We start from the raw sequence: 26,524 nt of genomic DNA, 5'->3' as shown, positions 1-26,524 counted from the left end.
GGGCTCACAATCTTAATCCCCACTTGACAGATGAGGGAACTGAGGCACAGAGAAGTTCAGTGACGTGCCCAAAGTCACACAGCTGACAACTGGCGGAGCCGGGATTTGAACCCATGACCTCTGGCGATGGCTCTGCCTATCCGCCCCTTCTTCACCCTCCATCCCCCTAAACCGAACGGCGACGTTAGCGATGAAGATTCTGAAAAACTCAGTTGTTCGTTCATTCATTCCATCGTGCTTACTGAGCGCTTACTGTGTGCAGAGCACTGGACTAATCAATCAATCAATCGTATTTAATGAGCGCTGACTGTTTGCATAGCACTGTACTGAGCGCTTGGGAAGTACAAGTTGGCAACATAGAGAGACAGTCCCAGTGGGCTCACAGTCTAAAAGGGGGAGACAGAGAACAAAACCAAACATGCTAACAAAATAAAATAAATAGAATAGATATGACAGAGAACAAAACAAAACATATTAATATAAATAGAATATGTACAAGTAAAATAAATAGAGTTATAAATACGTACAAACATATATACATATATACAGTTGCGGATGGAATGGAAGACGATCTCATCATCACAACCTCCAAGGCGCTATTCACTGGTTAATATGTTTTGTTAATATGTTTTGGTTTGTTGTCTGTCTCCCCCTTCTAGACTGTGAGCCCGCTGTTGGGTAGGAACCGTCTCTAGATGTTGCCGACTTGTTCTTCCCAAGCGCTTAGTACAGTGCTCTGCACACAGTAAGTGCTCAATAAATACGATTGATTAATTGATTGATCGGTCTAACTAGGAAAATGAACATCTGACTAACCCGCCTTCCTTAGAATGTGGGAGGACGGGAGGTGCTGAGAAGGGAAGAAATTTAACAACCAGAACATTAGGAAAATTCATAAATGTACCAAGGGCAAGAAAGTCTGGTGCTCAGGATTCTCTGGAATCTCATTCGACTGACTCATCTAACCTCACCGCAATTCTACCGCCAATTTGCAATAAATGATCAATCAATCAATCAATCATATTTATTGAGCGCTTACTGTGTGCACAGCACTGTACTAAGCGCTTGGGAAGTCCAAGTTGGCAACATCTAGAGACCGGCCCTACCCAACAGCGGGCTCACAGTCTAGAAGGGGGAGACAGAGAACGAAACAAAACATATTAACAAAAAACAGAATATGTACAAGTAAAATAAATAAATAGAGTAATAAATACGTACAAACATAGAAGAAATTTAAACACCAGAACATTAGGAAAATTCATAAACGTACCAAGGGCAATAAAGTCTGGTGCTCAGGATTCTCTGGAATCTCATTCGACCACCTCATCTAACCTCACCGCAATTGTACCCAATAAACGATGATAAAGAGAACCTTTTTAATTATCTTGTTTGTGGACTGAAATTGGATATTTAGCTTTATCAGCCTTTGGGGGTTGGTTTAAATTAACATGACTGATTTAAATAAGGTTCTTAAGATTAATTACTCGGAAATAATTTCCAGGAAAAGAACTCTTTCAGGTCGTAAAATGCGAAAAAGCCGATATTTATTAGAGGGAATGGGGGAGTTTGGGTTTTTTTTTCATTAAAACTCTATTTATTTATTTATTTATTTTACTTGTACATATCTATTCTATTTATTTTATTTTGTTAGTATGTTTGGTTTTGTTCTGTCTCCCCCTTTTAGACTGTGAACCCACTGTTGGGTACGGACTGTCTCTATACGTTGCCAATTTGTACTTCCCAAGCTCTTAGTACAGTGCTCTGCACATAGTAAGCGCTCAATAAATACGACTGATGATGATGATGATGATTAAAACCGCTACTGCACAGGAGCAGAAGAAAATTTCTAGTTAGTTTACACTTTTAAAAGTATTCTGCCAGGGGCCGGGGCGATCTTTCAAAACGCGAGCCCAAAAGGGGAAGAAAAACCCGTGTCTCCGGTAGTATGCAGAAACTGCCTGCCTGGGAAAAAAAAACAACAGCAACTATTCATCGTGTCCCAAAGTAAAGTCACAAAACCCCCACTCTGTCGGGTCCTGAATTCGAATTTCGGGGAGGCTGAGCTGAGCAAAATGCTTGGTTTATGAGAGGAAGTGGTAGAAGCCACGGGTCTCTAATGTGAGAATGAAGTCAATGGAGTCATTATACGCTTCCCTCCTCCAAATTTGCTATTGAATAAAAAAATCACCGCATATTAAGAAAACGCTCCTTTTAGTTAAGCAGTATCATGCTAACGAATAATACTGTAAGCAACAGCTTTCACTTTGTATACACAGTAGATCCTCTTTTGGGCTCACATGTTTGATTACGATTATAGTCAGTTAAGTACTCCATTCCATTACAACCTACACAGTACAACCTGAGATTAAAAATCGCATCGGACAAGTAACCAAAAAAAGAAATCTACCCCAAGGCTAGAGAACATCTTAATTGCTGCAGCTATATAGTGTAGAGAGGTTTTCCCCTAAAATCCATTCATTCAATCGCATTTATTGAGCGCTTACCATGTGCAGAGCACTGTACTAAGCGCTTGGGAAGTACAAGCTGGCAACATATAGAGACGGTCCCTACCCAACGGCATAAATCTTCATATCCTTCTAACAAATAATCCGAACAACACATGTATTATCAAATCTGCATCCCTTTTTTTTTTTTTACACTGTTGGGTAGGGACTGTCTCTATATGTTGCCAACTTGTACTTCCCAAGCGCTTAGTACAGTGCTCTGCACACAGTAAGCGCTCAATAAATACGATTGATTGATTGATTGATTGATTTTACCAGAGGCTAAAAAAATGGAAATATGCAAGCAAAGTTTTGGCAAGCAACCGGTCCTAAAGTGAGCATTATTAATAACATTACAAACAACAATAAACTACCGCATTCGATATTATTGGATTTTTCCAAGTTAACCAAAGGAGATGAAATGTCAGTTATCTTCTGGACAAGATGGCCAAAAAACTCCGCTGTACCTGTAAGTCATTTCATTTGCTGACTTAGAAAAAGGATAATTTACAGGAATATTTAGGAATTCATTCAATCGTATTTATTGAGCACTTACTGTGTGCAGAGCACTGTACTAAGCGCTTGGGAAGTACAAGCTGGCAACATATAGAGACGGTCCCTACCCAACGGCATAAATCTTCATATCCTTCTAACAAATAATCCGAACAACACATGTATTATCAAATCTGCATCTCTTTTTTTTTTTTTTACACTGTTGGGTAGGGACTGTCTCAATATGTTGCCAACTTGTACTTCCCAAGCGCTTAGTACAGTGCTCTGCACACAGTAAGCGCTCAATAAATACGATTGATTGATTGATTGATTTTACCAGAAGCTAAAAAAATGGAAATATGCAAGCAAAGTTTTGGCAAGCAACCGGTCCTGAAGTGAGCATTATTAATAACATTACAAACAACAATAAACTCTCGCATTCTATATTATTGGATTTTTCCAAGTTAACCAAAGGAGATGAAATGTCAGTTATCTTCGGGGCAAGATGGACAAAAAACTCCGCTGTACCTGTAAGCCATTTCATTTGCTGATTTACTAAAAGGATAATTTACAGGAATATTTAGGAATTCATTCAATCGTATTTATTGAGCGCTTACTGTGTGCAAAGCACTGTACTAAGCGCTTGGGAAGTACAAGTTGGCAACATCTAGAGACGGTCCCTACCCAATGGCATAAATCTTCATATCCTTCTAACAAATAATCCAAACAACACATGTATTATCAAATCTGCATCCCTTTTTTTTTTTTTTTTACCAGGGGCTAAAAAAATGGAAATATGCAAGCAAAGTTTTGGCAAGCAACCGGTCCTAAAGTAAGCATTATTAACAACATTACAAACAACAATAAACTCTCGCATTCGATATTATTGGATTTTTCCAAGTTAACCAAAGGAGATGAAATGTCAGTTATCTTCGGGACAAGACGGCCAAAAAAACTCCGCTGTACCTGTAAGCCATTTCATTTGTTCATTTCATTTGTCTCCCCCTTTTAGACCGTGAGCCCAATGTTGGGTAGGGACGTTTCTATATGTTGCCAATTTGTACTTCCCAAGCGCTTAGTACAGTGCTCTGCACATAGTAAGCGCTCAATAAATATGATTGATTGATTGATTTGTTGATTTACAAAAGGGATAATTTACAGGAATATTTAGGAACGGCACAATGACTCAAGAAAAAGGAATAAGTTGCATTTTAGCGTGGTATATTTATAACGCTGCTTTTGACCGCTGACAAAAGACTCGAAGTGTCACATATACCGGCTAAATACGGAAGCCTCGGAACACATTAAACGGAACGTGAAATCCTGACCCTCCAGGTATTTTCCGTGGATGGAAAATATTTCTTTTTTTTTTTCCCCTTTCGCCCAGGCACACACCTGAAGTACAGAACTCGGGAGTTCCACGGACAGCACACACTCACCATTCATGTTGAAAACCAACCTTTCCAAAACATATTGCTCGCCTGCTCTCCCGCTCGGGGTAACAATCCAACCACGGAGGCGGCCGGGTTAATCCGCAGAGGTGGACGCACCGATCCTGGAAGCGCGCGCTGTGACACGAACCCAGAGATGGAAAAAAGGCCTGTCCTGGTTAAGGATGCCTCGGGAAGCGGAGCGCGGCTCTCCGAAAAGAGCCGGCCTCACGGAGAGCCAGATCAATGAATAGTCTGGGGGTGGATGGCTAGTTTTCTCATTAACTACTTGGGATCCAGTGGTCTTTTGCTTCGATATACACCGCAAAATGGCGGGGGGGAGGTTCAAACACCAGGATGTTTAAGATGTTCTCAATTAACAACGAGCTTGGCACGCTGTTCCCATGGCAACGGGGATCCGCATTATCGGTTCACTGGGAACCGACACTGAAGTCGGCGATTTTAGGAGGATAAAGCGCCAGCTTTGTAAGGAGCCGCCACGTTTTCCGCTCGTTATCCGTGCTCGTTTCTCCAGCGCTCGCCCAAAGGTAGCCTCGGTTATTGCTTTCGAATGATTCTTCGTGAATTACTGTGCTAATGCAAGTATTTACAGATCGATGCCAAGTTGAATCAGGCAGAGGATGGAGAAGCCGCGTGGCTCTGGAAAGAGCCCGGTCCTAGGAGTCAGAGGACGTGCGTTTTAATCCCAGCCCCGCCACGTGACTGCCGTGTGACCCTGGGCAAGCCACTTCACCTCTCGGGCCCTCGGTTTCCTCATCTGCAAAATGGGGATTTCGCTCCCCCTGCTTTGTTTTCCCTCTAATTCTCTCTAATAAATATCCGCTTTTTAACCTTTTACAACTTGAAAGGCTTCTTTTCCTGGGAATTTTCCTGCTTCGACTGTGAGCCCCAAGTGGGATCTGATTAACTTAACTCTACCCCAGACTTTAATACGGTGCTTGGCACATAGGCAGCACTTCACAAATCCCACAATTACCATTAATATTATCCGTGACAAATGCATTTCTCACTATTTCATTTACCCAGTTTAGATCTTCCGTATCAGAGAAACCTTTGATAGGAGGAGGCCTTCCCAGACTGAGCCCCTTCCTTCCTCTCCCCCTCGCCCCCCTCTCCATCCCCCCCATCTTACCTCCTTCCCTTCCCCACAGCACCTGTATATATGTATATATGTTTGTACATATTTGTTACTCTATTTATTTATTTTACTTGTACATATCTATTCTATTTATTTTATTTTGTTAGTATGTTCGGTTTTGTTCTCTGTCTCCCCCTTCTAGACTGTGAGCCCACTGTTGGGTAGGGACCGTCTCTATATGTTGCCAACTTGTACTTCCCAAGCGCTTAGTACAGTGCTCTGCACACAGTAAGCGCTCAATAAATACGATTGATGATGAGGAGACTGTGCTTCGCCACTACCGCAGTGAATGAATCTTTTTGTATCAATCATTGCTAGCTTTCACCTTTTAGCGTTCAGTGATAGATGGCTCTGGGGCACCTCTCCTTGGGTGACCCATCTACCGGCGCCACAGATTTCCCCTTTTCCCTCCAAACCTTTCCCTGCTAACTTTCCCGCCTTGTCAATAACATCACAATCCCCCCCGTCCCAGAAACCCGCAACCTTGGAGTCGTCCAAGCAGTGTGGCTCAGTGGAAAGAGCGCAGGCTTTGGGGTTAGAGGTCATGGGTTCAAATCCTGGCTTCGCCAATTTGGGCAATAATAATAACAATAATGATGGTATTTGTTAAGCGCTTACTATATGCAAAGCACTGTTCTAAGCGCTGGGGGGATACAAGGTGATTAGGTTGTCCCACGCGGGGCTCACAGTCTCAATCCCCATTTTCCAGATGAGGGAACTGAGGCCCAGAGAATAATAATAATAATAATGGAATTTGTTAAGCGCTTACTATGTGCAGAGCACTGTTCTAAGCGCTGGGGGGATACAAGGTGATTAGGTTGTCCCACGCGGGGCTCACAGTCTCAATCCCCATTTTCCAGATGAGGGAACTGAGGCCCAGAGAATAATAATAATAATAATGGAATTTGTTAAGCGCTTACTATGTGCAGAGCACTGTTCTAAGCGCTGGGGGTAGATACAAGGTGATCAGGTTGTCCCATATGGGGCTCACAGTCTTAATCCCCATTTTCCAGATGCGGGAACTGAGGCCCAGAGAAGTGAAGTGACTGGCCCAAGGTCACACAGCTGACATGTGACGGGGCCGGGATTCGAACCCATGACCTCTAGTCACTTAACTTCTCTGTGCCTCGGTTACCTCATCTGCAAAATGGGGATTAAGACTGTGGGACAACCTGATCACCTTGGAACCTCCCCAGAGCTTAGAACAGTGCTTTGCAAATAGGAAGCACTTAATAAACGCCATCATCATCATCCTCCTCCTCAATTCTTCACTATCCTTCAGTTCTCACATTCAATCAGCTATGATTCTTCCTCCCAAACATGGCCTCCCGCCCCCAGATCCACCCCTTCCTCCTCCCCCAAAAAGCCACGCTCCCGTACCCCAGTTAGAGCAGGACACCGCTTGGAGGATCAGTGTGAGCCTGAGACCCAGGGTTCTTTTGTGGGCCTGCTGTGTGACCCTGGACAAGTCACTTAATTTCTCTGTGCCTCGGTTTTCTCATCTGTAAAATGGGGATTCAATACCCATTCTCCCTCCAACTCCGACTGTGAGCCCCTTGTGGAATGAGGACTCTGCCCTGACCATCCCATTATCTTAGGAAGCAGCGTGGCTCAGTGGAGCAAGCCTGGGCTTGGGAGTCGGAGGTCATGGGTTCAAATCCCGGCTACGCCAGTTGTCAGCTGTGTGACTTTAGGCACGTCACTTCGCTTCTCTGGGCCTCAGTTCCCTCATCTGTAAAATGGGGGTTAAGACGGTGAGCCCCACGTGGGACAACCTGATCACCGTGTACCCCCCCCAGTGCTTAGAACAGTGCTTTGCACATAGTAAGCACTTAACAAGTGCCGTTATTATTATTATTATTATCTTCCCTAGCGCTTAGACCGGTGGTTGACTTAGTAAGTGTTTACCGAACACCTCACTCAGACTACCACCTACCTGGCTTCCAGTCTCTCCCGTCACTCAACCGATACTCCAATGGCTGCCCAGACTGCGAGCCCACTGTTGGGTAGGGACCGTCTCTCTATGTTGCCAACTTGGACTTCCCAAGCGCTTAGTCCAGTGCTCTGCACACGATAAGCACTCAATAAATACGATTGATTGATTGATTGATCTTCCTGACACATCGCTGAGCACGTGTCTCTTCCACTCCTCAACCGCCCCAACCAGGGCTACTCATCCCTCTCCACGTCCAACGTAACTCCTTCCCACAGGCTTCAAGGCTCTCCAACAGCCTTCCCCATCTTACCCTTCCGTTGAGCTCCTATTTGAGCTCCTCTCAAGCTCCCCTCACTGTACTCGGCTCTCGGCTCTCCCACCTCCTTGCTTGCCCCGTTCCCTCATCCCGAAACCCCTACCCTCCAAATCAATCAATCAATCAATCAATCGTATTTACTGAGCGCTATGTGCAGAGCACTGTACTAAGCGCTTGGGAAGTACAAATTGGCAATATATAGAGACAGTCCCTACCCAACAGTGGGCTCACAGTCTGCCGGACTTCATAATAATAATAATAATAATAATAATGGCATTTATTAAGCGCTTACTATGTGCAGAGCACTGTTCTAAGCACTGGGGCATTTACAAGGTGATCAGGTTGTCCCCCGTGGGGCTCACGGTGTTAATCCCCATTTTCCAGATGAGGTAACTGAGGCCCAGAGAAGTTAAGTGACTTGCCCAAAGTCACCCAGCTGACGAGTGGTGGAGCCGGAATTTGAACCCATGACCTCTGACTCCAAAGCCCAGGCTCTTTCCACTGAGCCACGCTGCTTCAGCTCTCCGCTCCTTCAAACTCCTCCTAAACCATCCATCCCCCCCTTCTTGACTGTGAGCCCGTTGTTGGGTAGGGACCGTCTCTATCCGTTGCCGACTGGTACTTCCCAAGCGCTTAGTACAGTGCTCTGCACACAGGGAGTGCTCAATAAATACGACTGACTGAATGAATGAACCATCTCCTTCAGCACTTGCAATATTCTTAACACTTATTCACTTTCAATCAATCAATCGTATTTATTGAGCGCTTACTGTGCGCAGAGCACTGTACTAAGCGCTTGGGAAGTACAATCGCATTTATTGAGCGCTTACTGTGTGCAGAGCACTGTACTAAGCGCTTGGGAAGTACCAGTCGGCAACGGATAGAGACGGTCCCTAAGCACTTGGGAAGTACAATCGTATTTATTGAGCGCTTACTGTGTGCAGAGCACTGTACTAAGTGCTTGGGAAGTACAAGATGGCAATTTATGCATATATGCACTGTCACTTGGAGGTTCGATTCTTTTTTTTTTTTTCTGATATTCCATCCTGCATATTTGTGCTAACACTAAAGATCTTGGTTGTTCCTACCCCTCCCACTCTTTTGTCAATAATGTTTTCTAGCTATCTCCCCCTCTGGATTAGACGGCTCCTTGAGGAGAAGAAAAGGGTCTCTTATTCTTTCCCAGACCCTTAAAGTGCTATTCTGTGTATAGCACTGTATATAGGTATATACGTTTGTACATGTTTATTACTCTATTTATTTATTTTACTTGTACATACCTATTCTATTTATTTTATTTTATTTTGTTAGTATGTCTGGTTTTGTTCTCTGTCTCCCCCCTTTTAAACTGTGAGCCCACTGTTGGGTAGGGACCATCTCTATATGTTGCCAACCTGGACTTCCCAAGCGCTTAGTACAGTGCTCTGCACACAGTAAGCGCTCAATAAATACGATGGATTGATTGATTGATTATTCCCTCTGCATAATTGAGAAGCATCATGGCCTCGTGGAAAGAGCCCGGGCTTGGCAGTCAGAGAACATGGGTTCGAATCCGAGCTCTGCCACGTCTGCTAGGTGACCTTGGGCAAGTTACTTAACTTCTCTGTGCCTCGGTTATCTCTTCCTCAAAATGGGGATTAATAATATCATTATTATTTATTATTATAAATACTCAATTGTATTTATTGAGTGCCTACTGTGTGCCCTGTAAGGACTCCAAAGCCCGGGCTCTTTCCACTGAGCCACGCTGCTTCTCTACCCACCCGGTGACCCAACAGGAGCATGACTGACAGCAAATCGTGCTGCTCAAATCACCACTAAACTAATATCTCTGCCGTAAAATGGGGATTAATAATAAATATGATTGATTGATTGATTAAGACTGCGAGTCCCATTTGCTTGTATCCACCCAGCTCTTAGTACAGGCCCTGGCACATAGTAAGCACTTAACAAATACCGTAATAATAATAATTCATTATTATGATTTAATATTTAATGATTTAATATTGTTATTGTTATTATTATCTGGGGCTGCTGTGTCCAACCTGATTATCTTGTATCTACCCCAGCCCTTAGAACAGTGCTTGGCACATAGTGAGCACTTAAGAAATACCACAATTAATATTTACTCTGCCAAATACTTGCCATGTGACCTGCCTTCCCTCATATGTAGAAGCAGCGTGGCTTAGTGGAAAGAGCCTGGATTTGGGAGTCACAGGTAATAATGATAATAATTATTATTATTACTACTACTAATAATATATTATTATTATTATTATTATTATTTTGGTATTTGTTAAGTGCTTACTATGTGCCGAGCACTGTTCTAAGTGCTGGGGGAGATACAAGGTAATCAGGTTGTCCCACGTGGGACTGTCTTAATCCCCATTTTCCAGATGAGGTAGCTGAGGCACAGAGAAGTTAAGCGACTTGCCCGAAGTCACACAGCTGATAAGTGGCGGAGCTGGGATTCGAACCCACGACCTCTTACTCCCAAGCCTGCGCTCTTTCCACTGAGCCATGCTGCTAATCCCGGCTCCGCCACTTGTCTGCTGTATGACCTTGGGCAAGTCACTTAACTTCTCTGTGCCTCAGTTCCCTCATCTGGAAAATGGGGATTAAGACTGTGAGCTCCACGTGGGACAACCTGATTACCTTGTTTCTACCCCAGTGCTTAGAACAGTGCTTGGCACCTAGTAAGCACTGAACAAACACCATCATTATTATTATTATTAATACTATATACAGATTGTGAGTTCCAGTCTGTCTAACCTAATTAACTCATACCTAACTCAGCGCTTACAACAGTGCTTGACATATAGTAAGCGCTGAACAAATACCACTAAAAAATGAATAATTATCATTGATTAATTCAGTAAATCATCCCTGGGCCTGATTTCAGAAAACAAATTCACCACCAAGTCAATCAATGGTATAGACTGAATGCTTACTGCGTGCAGACCACTGTATTAAGCACTTGGGAGAGTACCAGCCAACAGAGGCCATAGATAGGGTCCTTACTCACAAGGGGCTTACAGTCTAGAGGGGAAGAAGACATATGCTAAAATAAATTACGGCTAGGGGAATTCATTCATTCATTCAATTCATTCAATCGTATTTATTGGGCGCTTACAGTGTGCACAGCCTGTACTAAGCACTTGGGAAGTACAAGCTGGGAATAGCAGAGCATAAAAATGTGCATAAAAGTGTTGTGCTACCAGGACTGGTCCAAGACACATTCATTCATTTCATTCGTTCAATCGTATTTATTGAGCGCTTACTGTGTGCAGGGCACTGTACTAAGTTCGTTCATTCATTCAATCGTATTTATTGAGCGCTTACTGTGTGCAGAGCACTGGACTAAGCGCTTGGAAAGTACAAGCTGGGAATAGCATAGCATAAAAATGTGCACAAAAGTGCTTTTCGACTGTGAGCCCACTGTTGGGTAGGGACTGTCTCTATACGTTGCCAACTTGTACTTCCCAAGCGCTTAGTACAGTGCTCTGCACACAGTAAGCGCTCAATAAATACGATTGATGATGATGATGATGTTGTGCTACCAGGACTGGTCCAACACACATTCATTCATTTCATTTGTTCAGTCGTATTTATTGAGCGCTTACTGTGTGCAGGGCACTGTACTAAGTTCATTCATTCATTCAATCGCATTTATTGGGCGCTTACTGTGTGCAGAGCACTGTAGTAAGCGCTTGGGAAGTCCAAGTTGGCAACATATAGAGATGGTCCCTACCCAACAGCAGGCTCACGGTCTAGAACGGGGAGACAGAGAACAAAACAAGTGCTCACTATGTGCAAAGCACTGTTCTAAGCGCTGGGGAGCTTACAAGGTGATCAGGTTGCCCCACGGGGCGGTCTTAATTCCCATTTGACAGATGAGGGAACTGAGGCCCAGAGAAGTGGAGTGGCTTGCCCAAATTTGGCGGGGGCCGGGATTTGAACCCGTGACCTCTGACTCCAAAGCCCGGGCGTGCTCTTTCCACTGAGTCACGCCGCTTTCCGGGTCAGGGCTCGGTCCTCGGGACTGAGGGCTTGCTCAGAGGAACCGGTTCGGAGTGCCGCTGGCTTGCGGAGAACGAGAACAATAATGACTGGTTCATTCACTCATATTTACTGAGCGCTTACCGGGTGCAGAGCACTGTGCTAAGCGCTTGGGAAGTCCAAGTCGGCAAGAGGTAGAGACAATCCCTACCCAACGACGGGCTCACAGTCTACAAGGGGGTGGTGACGGATGGGATTTGTTAGGCGCTCATTTTGTGTCAAGCACTGGGGTAGATGGTATTTGTTGGTATTTGTTAATCACTTACTATGTGCGAAGCACTGTTCTAAGCGCTGGGGGTATACAAGGTCATCAGGTTGTCCCACGGGGGGCTCAGAGTCTTAATCCCCATTTTGCAGATGAGGTAACTGAGGCCCAGAGAATAATAATAACAATGGGATTTGTTAAGCGCTTACTATGTGCAAAGCACTGTTCTAAGCGCTGGGGGGATACAAGGTGATCAGGTTGTCCCACATGGGGCTCACAGTCTTCAACCCCATTTTACAGATGAGGGAACTGAGGCTCAGGGAATAATAATAGTAATAATAATAATAATAATAATTATAATAATAATGGCATTATCCCGGCTCCACCAACTGTGCCTCAGTTCCCTCATCTGTAAAATGGGGATTAAAACTGGGAGCCCCCCTTGGGACAACCTGATCACCTTGTAACCTCCCCAACGCTCAGAACAGTGCTTTGCACATAGTAAGCGTTTAACAGATACCATTATTATTATTATTAAGCGCTTACTATGTACCAAGCACTGTTCTAAGTGCTGGAGAGGTTACAAGGTGATCAGGTTGTCCCACAGGGGGCTCACACTCTTCATCCCCATTTTCCAGATGAGGGAACTGAGGCTCAGAGAAGTGAAGTGACTTGCCCAAAGTCATCCAGCTGACAAGTGGCGGAGCCGGGTTTAACAAATACCATTATTATTAGTAAGTGTTTACCATGTGCAAAGCACTGTTCTAAGCGCTGGGGAGGTTACAAGGTGATCAGGTTGTCCCCCATGGGGCTCACAGTCTTCACCCCCATTTTCCAGGTGAGGGAACTGAGGCTCAGAGAAGTGAAGTGACTTGCCCAAAGTCACCCAGCTGACAAGCGGCGGAGCCGGGATTAGAACCCATGACCCGACTCGCAAACCCGGCTCTTTCCACTGAGCCGCGCTGCTTCTCTCAGGTTGGACACGGTCCCCCTCCCACGTGGGGCTCACCCGGGGCCCCGTTTTCCAGACGAGGTAACCGAGGCCCCGAGAAGTGAAGTGACTTTCCCAAGGTCACAGAGCAGACGGGTGGCGGAGCCGGGGATAAGAACTCGGAAGGAATTCCGGGCCCGGATTCCGTCCCGACCCCCTCTCCCTCCCGTCCCCGACGGTCAATCCCCTGTTGGGGCTTGGGGTGTAACGAGCGAGTACTCGGGAGGAGGTGGCTCATGTGAGCTCCCCGTGGCTCACCGGGAAAAGCCCGGGCTTGGGAGTCAGAGGTCATGGGTTCGAATTCTGGCTCCGCCACATCTGCTGTGTCACCTTGGGCAAGCCACTTCACTTCTCTGGGCCTCAGGTACCTCATCTGGAAAATGGGGATTAAGACTGTGAGCCCTGACTGAGCCCCCTCCTTCCTCTCCCCCTCATCCCCCTCTCCATTCCCCCGTCTTACCTCCTTCCCTTCCCCACAGCACCTGTATATATGTATATATGTTTGTACATATTTATTACTCTATTTATTTTACTTGCACATATCTATTCTATTTATTTTATTTTGTTAATATGTTTGGTTTTGTTCTCTGCGCCCCCCCCCCCCCACCCTTCTAGACTGTGAGCCCACTGTTGGGAAGGGACCGTCTCTATATGTTGCCGCCTTGTACTTCCCAAGCACTTAGTACAGTGCTCTGCACACAGTAAGCGCTCAATAAATATGATTGAATGAATGAATGAATGAGCAGCTTCTAGACTGTGAGCCTGCTGTTGGGTAGGGACCATCTCTATATGTTGCCAACTTGTACTTCCCAAGTGCTTAGCCCAGTGCTCTGCACCCAGTAAGTGCTCAATAAATATGATTGTATGAATGAATGAATGCTTATACAGGGAGAAGTACCGTCAATTTTTGACGGTGGGGAGAGTGACGATGTATGCAATGACTGCAATATTCATTCATTCACTCAATCGTATTTACCTTACCTCCTTCCCTTCCCCACAGCACCTGTATATATGTATATATGTTTGTACAGATTTATTACTCTATTTTATTTGTACATATTTGTTCTACTTATTTTATTTTGTTACTATGCTTTGTTTGGTCCTCTGTCTCCCCCTTCTAGACTGTGAGCCTGCTGTTGGGGAGGGACCATCTCTCGATGTCGCCAACTTGGACTTCCCAAGCGCTTAGTACAATGCTCTGCACGCAGTAAGTGCTCAATAAATACGACTGAATGAATGAAAGAATGAGTGCTTATACAGGGAGAAGTACCGTCAAAAAAGCTTTGATGGTGGGAGAGTGATGCTGTATCTGATATAAAGGGGGAGAGGGTGACGATGTATGCAATGATTGCAATATTCATTCATTCACTCAATCGTATTCACCTTACCTTCTTAGCTTCCCCACAGCGCCTGTATATATTCATTCATTCATTCAATCGTATTTATTGAGCGATTACTGTGAGCAGAGCACTGGACTAAGCGCTTGGGAAGTACAAGCTGGCAACATATAGAGACGGTCCCTACCCAACAGCGGGCTCACAGCCTAGAATGGGGAGACATTCATTCATTCAATCGTATTTATTGAGTGCTTACTGTGTGCAGAGCACTGGACTAAGCACTTGGGAAGAACAAGTTGGCAACATATAGAGACGGTCCCTACCCATCAGCGGGCTCACAGTCAAGAAGCTGCTCATTCATTCATTCATTCATTCAATCAAATTTATTGAGCGCTTACTGTGTGCAGAGCACTGTACTAAGCGCTTGGGAAGTACAAGTTGGCAACATATAGAGACGGTCCTTATGTATATATGTTTGTACGGATTTATTACTCTATTTTGTTTGTACATATTTGTTCTACTTCTTTTATTTTGTTAATATGCTTTGTTTGGTTCTCTGTCTCCCCCTTCTAGACCGTGAGCCCACTGTTGGGGAGGGACCGTCTCTCGATGTTGCCAACTTGGACTTCCCAAGCGCTTAGTACAGTGCTCTGCATGCAGTAAGCGCTCAATAAATACGATTGAATGAATGAATGCTTATACAGGGAGAAGTACTGTTAATTTTTGACGGTGGGGAGAGTGATGCTGTATCCGATATAAAGGGGGAGAGAGTGATGATGTATGCAATGATTGCAATATTCATTCATTCACTCAATCGTATTTACCTTACCTCCTTCCCTTCCCCACAGCACCTGTATATATGTTTGTACGGATTTATTACTCTATTTTACTTGTAAATATTTGTTCTACTTATTTTATTTTGTTACTACGCTTTGTTTGGTTCTCTGTCTCCCCCTTCTAGACCGTGAGCCCGCTGCTGGGGAGGGACCGTCTCTCGATGTCGCCAACTTGTCCTTCCCAAGCGCTTAGTCCAGTGCTCTGCACGCAGGAAGCGCTCAATAAATATGACTGAATGAACGGCTGAATGATCGCACTTGCCCCTCACCACTGTGTCGCTTAGGCATTGTTACAAAGAGAACCTCTTAATGAGGTTAACCTACATCCTGCGCCCAACACGAAAGACGTGAGAGGCGAGACATTTGGGGTTTCGTCCGCGGGAGCTGCACTTTAACTTTATATGCGGCCAACTCGGGCTTCCCGAGCGCTTAGTACAGTGCTCTGCACGCAGGAAGCGCTCAATAAATACGACTGATTGATTTAACGTGAACAACGCTTGACCAACTGTGTCCTCGGGGGCTCGCAGACCAGGGAGAGAGATTCCGTGAAGCCTTTGGGTAGAGCAGCGCCTTAAAATAGGACTTTCCGAATAAGCCCGCTGACTGTGTTTATCACCGGCAGACGTGACCTTCCATTTCCTTGTCAAACAAGTCATGCAAGTCCACTCGCCTGAAATAGCCGAGGAACCTGGTGCGCAGACAGTCCCTACTCCGAGCACCCTGAAATGTCCATCATCCAAGCCTCCGACTTGCACTTCCCAAGCGCTTAGTACAGTACTCTGCACACAGTAAGCGCTCAATAAATATGATTGATTGATTGATTTTTAGAAAACGGAATAAAGGTTAGCATTGTTCTTCGCATCAAGACCTCCTCCTTGCTACTTTATAAATTGAGTCCTCTTTACTTTCATTCATTCATTCATTCAATCAATAGCATTCATTGAGCGCTTACTGTGTGCAGAGCACTGTACTAAGTGCTTCATTCAATCGCATTTATTGAGCGCTTACTGTGTGCAGAGCACTGTACTAAGCGCTTCATTCAATCGTATTTATTGAGCACTTACTGTGTGCAGAGCACTGTACTGAGCGCTTGGGAAGTACAAGCTGGCAACATATAGAGACAGTCTCTACCCAACAACAGGCTCACAGTCTAGAAGGGGTACATTCATTCATTCATTCATTCGTATTTATTGAGCGCTTACTGTGTGCAGAGCACTGTACTAAGCACTTCATTCAATCACATTTATTGAGCGCTTACTGTGTGCAGAGCACTGTACTGAGCGCTTGGGAAGGACAAGCTGGCAACATATAGAAAACGGTCCCTACCCAACAACAGGCTCACAGTCTAGAAGGGGTATTTTCATTCATTCATTCATTCAATCATATTTATTGAGCACTTACTGTGTGCAGAGCACTGTACTAAGCGCTTCAATTCATTCATTCAATCGTATTTATTGAGCACTTATTGTGTGCAGAGCACGGTACTAAGCGCCTGGGAAGTACAAGCTGGCAACATACAGAGACGGTCCCTACCCAACAGCAGGCTCACAGTCTAGAAGGGGTACTTTCATTCATTCATTCATTCATTCAATCGTATTTATTGAGAACTTACTGTGTGCAGAGCACTGTACTAAGCGCCTGGGAAGTACAAGCTGGCAACATACAGAGACGGTCCCTACTCAACAGCGGGCTCACGGTCTAGAAGGGGTACTTTCATTCATTCATTCATTCAATCGTATTTATTGAGCGCTTACTGTGTGCAGAGCACTGTACTAAGCGCTTCATTCATTCATTCATTCAATCGTATATATTGAGCGTTTACTGTGTGCAGAGCACGGTACTAAGAGCTTGGGAAGTACAAACTGGCAACATATAGAGACGGTCCCTACCCAACAGCAGGCTCACAGTCTAGAAGGGGTACTTTCATTCATTCATTCAATTGTATTTATTGAGCGCTTACTGTGTGCAGAGCACTGTACTAGTTGGCAACATATAGAGACAGTCCCTACCCAACAGTGGGCTCACAGTCTAGAAGACTGTGCCCACAATGAGCTTACAGTCTAGAGGAGAGAAGATGGACATTAATACAGATGGACAAGATTAAAGCTATGTACATAAGTGCTGTGGAGCTTGGAAGTCACTTCACTTCTCTGTGCCTCAGTTACTTCATCTGTAAAATGGGGATTAATAATAATGATTGCATTTGGTAAGCGCTTACTATGTGCAAAGCACTGTTCTAAGCCCTGCAGGGGATACAAGGTGATCACATTGTCCCACGTGGGGCTCACTCACAGTCTTCATCCCCATTTTGCAGATGAGGCAACTGAGGCTCAGAGAAGTGAAGTGACTTGCCCAAGGTCACACAAGTGACAGAGCCAGGATTTGGACCCGTGACCTCTGACTCCAAAGCCCGGGCTCTTTCCATGCATTCATTCATTCATTCAATCGTATTTATTGAGCGCTTACTGTGTGCAGAGCACTGGACTAAGCGCTTGGGAAGTACAAGTTGGCAACATCTAGAGACGGTCCCCTACCCAACAGTGGGCTCACAGTGTAGTAGGGACTAATCCTAAAGTCGGCTGCTCTGCACCCTCCACAGCTACAATAATCATGGTCAATCAATCAATCAACCGTATTTATTGAGCGCTTACTGTGTGCAGAGCACTGGACTAAGCGCTTGGGAAGTCCAAGTTAGCAACATATAGAGACAGTCCCTACCCAACAGCGGGCTCACAGTCTAGAAGGGGGAGACAGACAACAAGACAAAACATATTCACAAACTAAAATAAATAGAATAAACATGCACAAATAAAATCCACTGAGCCACGCTGCTTCTCTAAGGCTGTGAGCCTCACGTGGGACAACCTGATCACCCTGTGTGTCCCCCAGCGCTTAAAATAGTGCTTTGCACATAGTAAGTGCTTAACAAATACCAGCAAATACCATCTACCCCAGTGCTTGACATAAAATGAGCACTTAAATCCCATCCGTCACCACCCCCTTCTAGACTGTGAGCCCGTCGTTGGGTAGGGATTGTCTCTATCTCTTGCCAACTTGTACTTTCCAAGCGCTTAGTACAGTGCTCTGCACACAGTAAGTCCTCAGTAAATATGAATGAATGAATGAATGAATGAATGAATGACTACTTCAAAGCCAAGGGCGAGCACTTTTCGGTCGATGAAGAGTACGACGGGCAACCACTGGAGCTTTTCGAGGAGCGGTGTGATGCATCACTGAACGTTTTTGTAGAAAAATGATCCGGGCGGCAGCGTGGCTCAGTGGAAAGAGCCCGGGCTTTGGAGTCAGAGGTTCGTGGGTTCAAATCCCGCCTCTGCCGACTGTCAGCTGCAGTGACTTTGGGCAAGTCGCTTCACTTCTCTGGGCCTCAGTTCCCTCATCTGGAAAATGGGGATGAAGACTGTGAGCCCCCCGTGGGACAACCTGATCGCCTTGTAACCACCCCAGCATTTAGAACAGTGCTTTGCACATAGTAAGCGCTTAATAAATGCCATTATTATTATTATTAAGTATGGCTTGGAGTGGGGAGAGACAGGTGACTGGGAGGTCAGCAAGAAGGCTGATGCAGTCATCTAGGTGGGGTCGGGTGAGTGACTGCATTGCACAGTAAGTGCTTAACAAACACCACAATTAACAGAAGCGGACAATCTCCATTTTTTACATATGAAGCAAATGGGATCCAGAAGAAGTGCCCTGACCTGTCCGAGGTCACGGGGCAGGGAAGTTGAAGAGCCAGAACTAGAACCCAGGGCCTCGGACTCCTAGGCCTGTGCTCCTCTGCTTCCCAAGGACGACAACATCTCCTGCTCGCCACCCATCTCTCCGTACTCCCAACAGTCCGTTTTGATGCCACATTTTTGAGATTGTGCCTCCCTTATTCAAAATATTGCTTCTGCTCCGCCGGCCTTTTCCTATTCCCACGTCAGTAGCCCCCACGGCGGCTCACCTGCGATGCCGAGGGAAGCTGCGCCCTTTAAGTTGCCAAGTACGGCGGCTTGTAAGTTATCGGAAGCCCCTAGCCATGAGCAGGACGATTCCGACAACCGATTACCGTTTCTGCATCATCATCATCAATCGTATTTATTGAGCGCTTACTGTGTGCACAGCACTGTACTAAGCGCTTGGGAAGTACAAGTTGGCAACATATAGAGACGGCCCCTACCCACCAGTGGGCTCACAGTCTAAAAGAGGGAGACAGAGAACAAAACCAAACATACTAACAAAATAAAATAAATAGAATAGATATGTACAAGTAAAATAAATAGAGTAACAAATATGTACAAACATATATACATATATACAGGTGCTGTGGGGAAGGGACGGAGGTTCTGCTGCCTAGGGGCTACAGAAAGCCCAGAAAAATTCACTGGACAGGCAACAAGCAGCGTGGCTTTTAGTGGAAAGAGGCTTGGGAGTTGGAGGACATGGCTTCTAATCCCGGCTCTGCCACTTGTTGGGTCTCTATATGTTCCCAAGCGCTTAGTACAGTACTCAGCACACAGTAAGCACTCAATAAATACGATGGACTGATTCATTGATTGATTGTCTGCTGTGTGACCTTAGGCAAGCCACTTCACTTCTCTGTGACCTCATATGAGGATGAAGACTGTGAGTCCCCGTGCTTAGAACAGGGCCTGCCACACAGTAAGCGCTTAACAAATACCATTATCATTATTATTATTATTATTATTTCTGAGAAAACGGTGTAAAAAGGCCAGCGCGAGGGTCACTCGCAGGGAGCTTGGAGGAGAAGACAAAGGAGGCTTTGTACCTGGCGGGCCCTTAATAATAAATAATAATAACGATGGTATTTGTTAAGCTTGGAGGAGAAGCCAAAGGAGGCTTCGTATCTGGCAGGCCCTTAATAATAAATAATAATAATAATTATTATTATTATTTATTTATTTTATGGCATTTATTAAGCGCTTACTATGTGCAAAGCACTGTTCTAAGCGCTGGGGAGGTTACAAGGTGATCAGGTTGTCCCACGGGGGGCTCACAGTCTTCATCCCCATTTTACAGATGAGGGAACTGAGGCCCAGAGAAGTGAAGTGACTTGCCCAAAGTCACACAGCTGACAAGTGGCGGAGCCGGCATTTGAACCCATGACCTCTGACTCCAAAGCCCGGGCTCTTTCCACTGAGCCACGCTGCTTCTCCAATAAAGAATAATTCTTCAATAATGATGGTATTTGTTAAGCTTGGAGGAGAAGCCAAAGGAGGCTTCGTATCTGGCGGGCCCTTAATAATAAATAATAATATTGATGGTATTTGTTAAGCGCTTACCATGTGCAAAGCACCGTTCTAAGCGCTGGGGGGGATAGAAGGTGATTAGATTGTCCCACGTGGGGCTCACAGTCTTCATCCCCATTTTCCAGATGAGGGAACTGAGGCCCAGAGAAGTGAAGTGACTTGCCCAAAGTCACACAGCTGACAAGTGGCGGAGCCGGGATTTGAACCCATGACCTCTGACTCCAGAGCCCGAGCTCTTTCCACTAAGCCACGCTGCAATGATGGTATTTGTTAAGCGCTTACTATGTGCAAAGCACCGTTCTAAGCGCTGGGGGGGATAGAAGGTGATTAGATTGTCCCACGTGGGGCTCACAGTCTTCATCCCCATTTTCCAGATGAGGTAACTGAGGCCCAGAGAAGTGAAGTGACTTGCCCAAAGTCACACAGCTGACAACTGGCAGAGACGGGATTAGAACCTCCCCAGCGCTTGGAACAGTGCTTAGCACATAGTAGGTGCTTAATAAATGCTCTCATTATTATTATTATATTGATAATTCTACTGATTTATTTTTTATGCTACTTGCTTTGTGTTGTTGTTGGGAAGGAGGCCTTCCCAGACTGAGCCCCTTCCTTCCTCTCCCCCTCGTCCCCCTTCCCACCCCCCCTTCATCTTACCTCCTTCCCTTCCCCACAGCACCTGTATATATGTATATATGGTTGTACATATTTATTACTCTATTTATTTATTTATTTATTTTACTTGTACATTTCTATCCTATTTATTTTATTTTGTTGGTATGTTTGGTTCTGTTCTCTGTCTCCCCCTTTTAGACTGTGAGCCCACTGTTGGGTAGGGACTGTCTCTATGTGTTGCCAATTTGTACTTCCCAAGCGCTTAGTACAGTGCTCTGCACATAGTAAGCGCTCAATAAATACGATTGATTGATTGATTGATTGATTGTTGTCTGTCTCCCCCCTTTCTAGACTGTGAGCCGACTGTTGGGTGGGGACTGTCTCTATCTGTTGTCGAATTGTACTTTCCAAGCGCTCAGTACAGTGCTTTGCACACAGTAAGCGCTCAATAAATACGATTGAATGAATGAGCCCCTGACCTGTGACTCCACAGCCAGAGAAGTGAAGTGACTTGCCCAAGATCACACAGCTGCCATGTGGAGGAGATGGGATTCGAACCCATGACCTGTGACTCCAAAGCCCGGGCTCTTTCCACTGAGCCACGCTGCTTCCCCTTCTAGAGCCTCAATTCCACGCCCGGCCGAGCTGGCCCGGGCTAGCCTTCTCTAGTGGCCATTCTGTCTGCCCTGGTGGCCACGGTAGCCCCACTCCCTCCGCCCATCGCCACTGTGAAGCAGCGTGGCTCAGTGGAAAGAGCCCGGGCTTTGGAGTCGGAGGTCCTGGGTTCAAATCCCGGCTCCGCCACTTGTCAGCTGGGTGACTTTGGCCAAGTCACTTCCCTTCTCTGGGCCTCAGTTCCCTCATCTGGAAAATGGGGATTAAGACTGTGAGCCCCCCCGTGGGACAACCTGATCACCATGTAACTTCCCCAGCACTTAGAACAGTGCTTTGCACATAGTAAGCACTCAATAAATGCCATTATTATTATTGTGAACTTTTGGCAAGTTGTCTGATTCAATGAAACATTCCATCCTTCTTCAACCGGTTTCATCTTCTTGCTTTGACTTTTAGACTGTGAGCCCGCTGTTGGGTAGGGACCGTCTCTATATGTTGCCAACTTGTACTTCCCAAGCGCTTAGTACAGTGCTCTGCACACAGTAAGCGCTCAATAAATACGATTGATTGATTGTTTGATAGAAGGGGGACACAGACAACAAAACGAAACATATTAACAAAATAAAATAAATGGAATAAATAAGTACAAGTAAAGGAAATAAATAGAGTAATAAATATGTACAAACATATACACAAGGATGGCACAGGGAGGCAAGCCTACGTGGGGGTGTCATTCATTCATTCATTCAATCGCATTTATTGAGCGCTTACTGTGTGCAGAGCACTGTACTAAGCGCTTGGGAAGTACAAGTCGGCAACATATAAAGACAGTCCCTACCCAACAGCAGGCTCACAGTCTAGAAGGGGGAGACAGAGAACAAAAGAAAACATATTAACAAAATAAAATAAATAGAATAAATGGCCCAGCTATGTGCCTAAGAAGCAGCATGGCATAGTGGACAGAGTACGGGCTTTGGGGTCAGAGGTCATGGGTTCAAATCCAGGTTCCGCCACTTGTCAGCTGTGTGACTTTGGGCAAGTCGCTTCACTTCTCTGGGCCTCAGTTCCCTCATCTGGAAAATGGGGATTAAGACTGTGAGCCCCACATGGGACAACCTGATCACTCTGTATCCCCCCCTAGAGCTTAGAACAGTGCTTTGTACATAGTAAGCGCTTAATAAATGCCATCATTATTATTAGTAGTAGTAGTAGTACCGGCTTGGGAGTCAGAAGGTAACTGATTCTAATCCCGCCTCCACCACATCTGCTGTGTGACCTTGGGCAAGTCACTTCAAGTCTCAGTTATCTCATCTGCAAAATGGGGATTGAGGCTGTGAACCCCACGGGGGACTGGGTCTGTGTCCAATCTGATTTGCTTGGTTCCACACCGGCGCTCAGTACAATGCCTGGCACGTACTAAGAGCTCAACAAACACCACAATTATTAGTATTATTATTATCTGTGCAAGCCCTGAGAGCACGCAAGCAGCTAGAGCCACCCAGCAGCCAAAGTGACCATGAAGAAAACTTTCCATAGGTGGGGTTCACACAGGCCACTCTTATGTCACCAACCACTCAAATAAACAAATTAAAGAGCCCACAGTGTTTGAGAGCAGCAAGGTGGGAAGCCCTGGCTTCCCTGGCCGGAGAAATCGTATTTATTAATAATAATTAATACTTATCATATTTGTTAAGCGCTTACTATGTGCAAAGCACTGTTCTAAGCGCTGGGGAGGATACAAGGTGATCAGGTTGTCCCACGGGGGGCTCACAGTCTTCATCCTCATTTTCCAGATGAGGGAACTGAGGCACAGAGAAGTGAAGTGACTTGCCCAAAGTCATCATCATCATCATCATCAATCATCAATCGTATTTATTGAGCGCTTACTGTGTGCAGAGCACTGTACTAACCATCTTACCTCCTTCCCTTCCCCACAGCAGCTGTATATATGTATATATGTTTGTACATATTTATTACTCTGTTTTACTTGTACATATCTATTCTATTAATTTTATTTTGTTAGTATGTTTGGTTTTGTTCTCTGTCTCCCCCTTTTAGACTGTGACCCCACTGTTGGGTAGGGACTGTCTCTATATGCTGCCAACTTGTACTTCCCAAGCGCTTAGTACAGTGCTCTGCACACAGTAAGCACTCAATAAATACGATTGACTGATTGATTGACTGATTGGGAAGTACAAGTTGGCAACATATAGAGACAGTCCCTACCCAACGGTGGGCTCACAGTCTAAAAGTCTAAAAGTCAAACAGCTGACAAGTGGCGGAGCCGGGATTTGAACCCATGACTTCTGACTCTCAAGCCCGTGCTCTTTCCATTGAGCCGCGCCGCTTTATTGAGCGCTAACTGTGTGCACAGAACTGTACTAAGCCCTTGGGAAGTACAGTCTAGGGGCAGGACCGGGTTCCTGGAATACCCTACACCTTCTCGAGTCGCGGGAGGATTGGAGACCAGATTCCGGAGAATTCTGGCACGAGACCGGTGCTTTATCTTGGAGAGTCTGCAATGGGGTTCCTGGTCACCAACTTCCCCAAAATAGGAAAATGGGCCTCCTCTGGGGGGGAGGGATCTGCCACTTGTGGGGTCTTAAATGGCTCACCTTGGCCACGGGGTACAATACCAACTCCAGTTATAAACAAAACCGATTCTGAACAAAAGTTATCTTCCAAATCAACCACGGCCCTGTGGCGAGGTCAATCTGCAGGATGCAAATGGGTTGCTGGGCAACTAGGTAAATATTCCTCCGTATTTGATTCACGAAACGCTTCCCTATCGATCCCACACACATTTCTGGTGTGCTCCTTCCCAGAAGGGTGTGACCGAAGTTGGAAAAAGTTCGAAGTTGGAAAAGGTTGCCAGAAAGGGTACAAGAAGTGTCATTTCTGTCTCCATTCTACACATAAAAGGTGATGTAGGGAACTGAAGTTCAGGTATGGAGAGCTAAGATAAGCATATTTATTTCAGGACCGAATCCAACCTGCTATCCACCCCAGCACTTAGAAGAGTGCTTGGCACAGAGTAAGCACCTAACAGATAATAATAATAATAATAATGGCATTTATTAAGTGCTTACTATGTGCAAAACACTGTTCTAAGTGCTGGGGAAATAATAATAATAATAATGGCATTTATTAAGTGCTTACTATGTGCAAAACACTGTTCTAAGCGCTGGGGAGGTTACAAGGTCATCAGGTTGTCCCATGGGGGGCTCACAGTCTTCATCCCCGTTTTCCAGATGAGGTAACTGAGGCACAGAGAAGTTAAGTGACTAGCCCAAAGTCACACACCTGACAATTGGCAGAGCCAGGATTTGAACCCGTGACCTCTGACTCCAAAGCCCGTGCGCTTTCCACTGAGCCACGCTGCTTCTCTAAGATACCAGATACCACATTCATCCTACGGTTTTCAAACTCACACTTAGTCTTTAAATGATATTGCAATCAATCAATCAATCAATCGTATTTATTGAGCGCTTACTATGTGCAGAGCACTGTACTAAGCGCTTGGGAAGTACAAATTGGCAACACATAGAGACAGTCCCTACCCAACAGTGGGCTCACGGTCTAAAAGGGGGAGACGGAGAACAGAACCAAACATACCAACAAAATAAAATAAATAGGATAGAAATGTACAAGTAAAATAAATAAATAAATAAATAAATAGAGTAATAAATATGTACAACCATATATACATATATACAGGTGCTGTGGGGAAGGGAAGGAGGTAAGATGGGGGGATGGAGAGGGGGACGAGGGGGAGAGGAAGGAAGGGGCTCAGTCTGGGAAGGCCTCCTGGAGGAGGTGAGCTCTCAGCAGGGCCTTGAAGGGAGGAAGAGAGCTAGCTTGGCGGAGGGGCAGAGGGAGGGCATTCCAGGCCCCGGGGAATTAGCATATTGCATATGCTAATAGAAAAAAGCAGCACAATAAATACTTTTTATTCACGATGAAAATACCCCAGGCACATACCGAAGGTAATGCGGGAAGTCCTGGTCAAACATATTGGGAGGCTAAAAATAACACTGAGGAAGGAACAGAAGGATGTGGTGTGATAGGGGAAGAACTGAGATGTTAAAAGAGGGCGAGTCTCCGCGTTTTCCGTGTAAAATCAGCAAACTGTATCAAATCGAAGTTCAGATTCAAAGCAGCAGGTTTTTGACGCTCTTTTACGTTAGCCACAGCAGCGGACTGACTAGTATTTGTGCCCACAATATTTATGATTGTTACTAGCAGGCCTCAGAAAAACCTGGTTTTCAAATTTCTAGACTGTGAGCCCGCTGTTGGGTAGGGACCCTATATCAATCAATCAATCAATCGTATTTATTGAGCGCTTACTGTGTGCAGAGCACTGTACTAAGCGCTTGGGAAGTCCAAGGTGACAACATATATTCTCTATATTCTCTATATGTTGCCAACTTGGACTTCCCAAGCGCTTAGTACAGTGCTCTGCACACAGCAAGCGCTCAATAAATATGATTGAATGAATACAATTAGAGATTATAAGAAGTTCCTAAATATTCTGATGGTCACAAATGAAAGAATTATTTTTGGAAAAAGAACATTAGAGCAGGACTCCAAGGTGAGACCTGACATCAGATGAGCTACGGGGCAAAGGCATTCAGATTACAAAAAGATTCCCAGTATTAGACGGAGCTCTACTTCGGTGTTGGAACTGAATGGCAGCATTCCCACCCTTCTCAAAGTCTGTGATGTAAAAAGTCAACTTTAAACCGGCCCAATTAAGGATTAT

General features: G+C 45.2%; 1 protein-coding gene across 5 annotated transcripts in view; it reads right to left on the bottom strand.

The window, feature by feature from the left end:
* Positions 1–26,524, bottom strand: part of PRKACB (protein kinase cAMP-activated catalytic subunit beta) — a 221,431-nt gene that overhangs the window by 104,736 nt on the left and 90,171 nt on the right. The window contains exon 1 of one of the 5 annotated variants that reach the window (XM_038746030.1): positions 4,456–4,882. The exons of 3 other annotated variants lie outside the window; for them this stretch is intronic. In XM_038746030.1, the coding sequence (XP_038601958.1) occupies positions 4,456–4,468 (13 nt within the window). In that variant the 5' untranslated portion in view covers positions 4,469–4,882. Of the gene's footprint in view, positions 1–4,435; positions 4,883–26,524 lie in introns of those variants that run through there. One more of the 5 variants, XM_038746031.1, reaches the window with a different exon arrangement.

This window comes from Tachyglossus aculeatus, chromosome 4 (genome assembly GCF_015852505.1).
Source record: "Tachyglossus aculeatus isolate mTacAcu1 chromosome 4, mTacAcu1.pri, whole genome shotgun sequence".
In the NCBI taxonomy this organism is placed as follows: domain Eukaryota; kingdom Metazoa; phylum Chordata; class Mammalia; order Monotremata; family Tachyglossidae; genus Tachyglossus; species Tachyglossus aculeatus.
The sequence above is the reverse complement of the archived record's forward strand: the minus strand, read 5'-3'. Positions and strand labels throughout refer to the sequence as shown.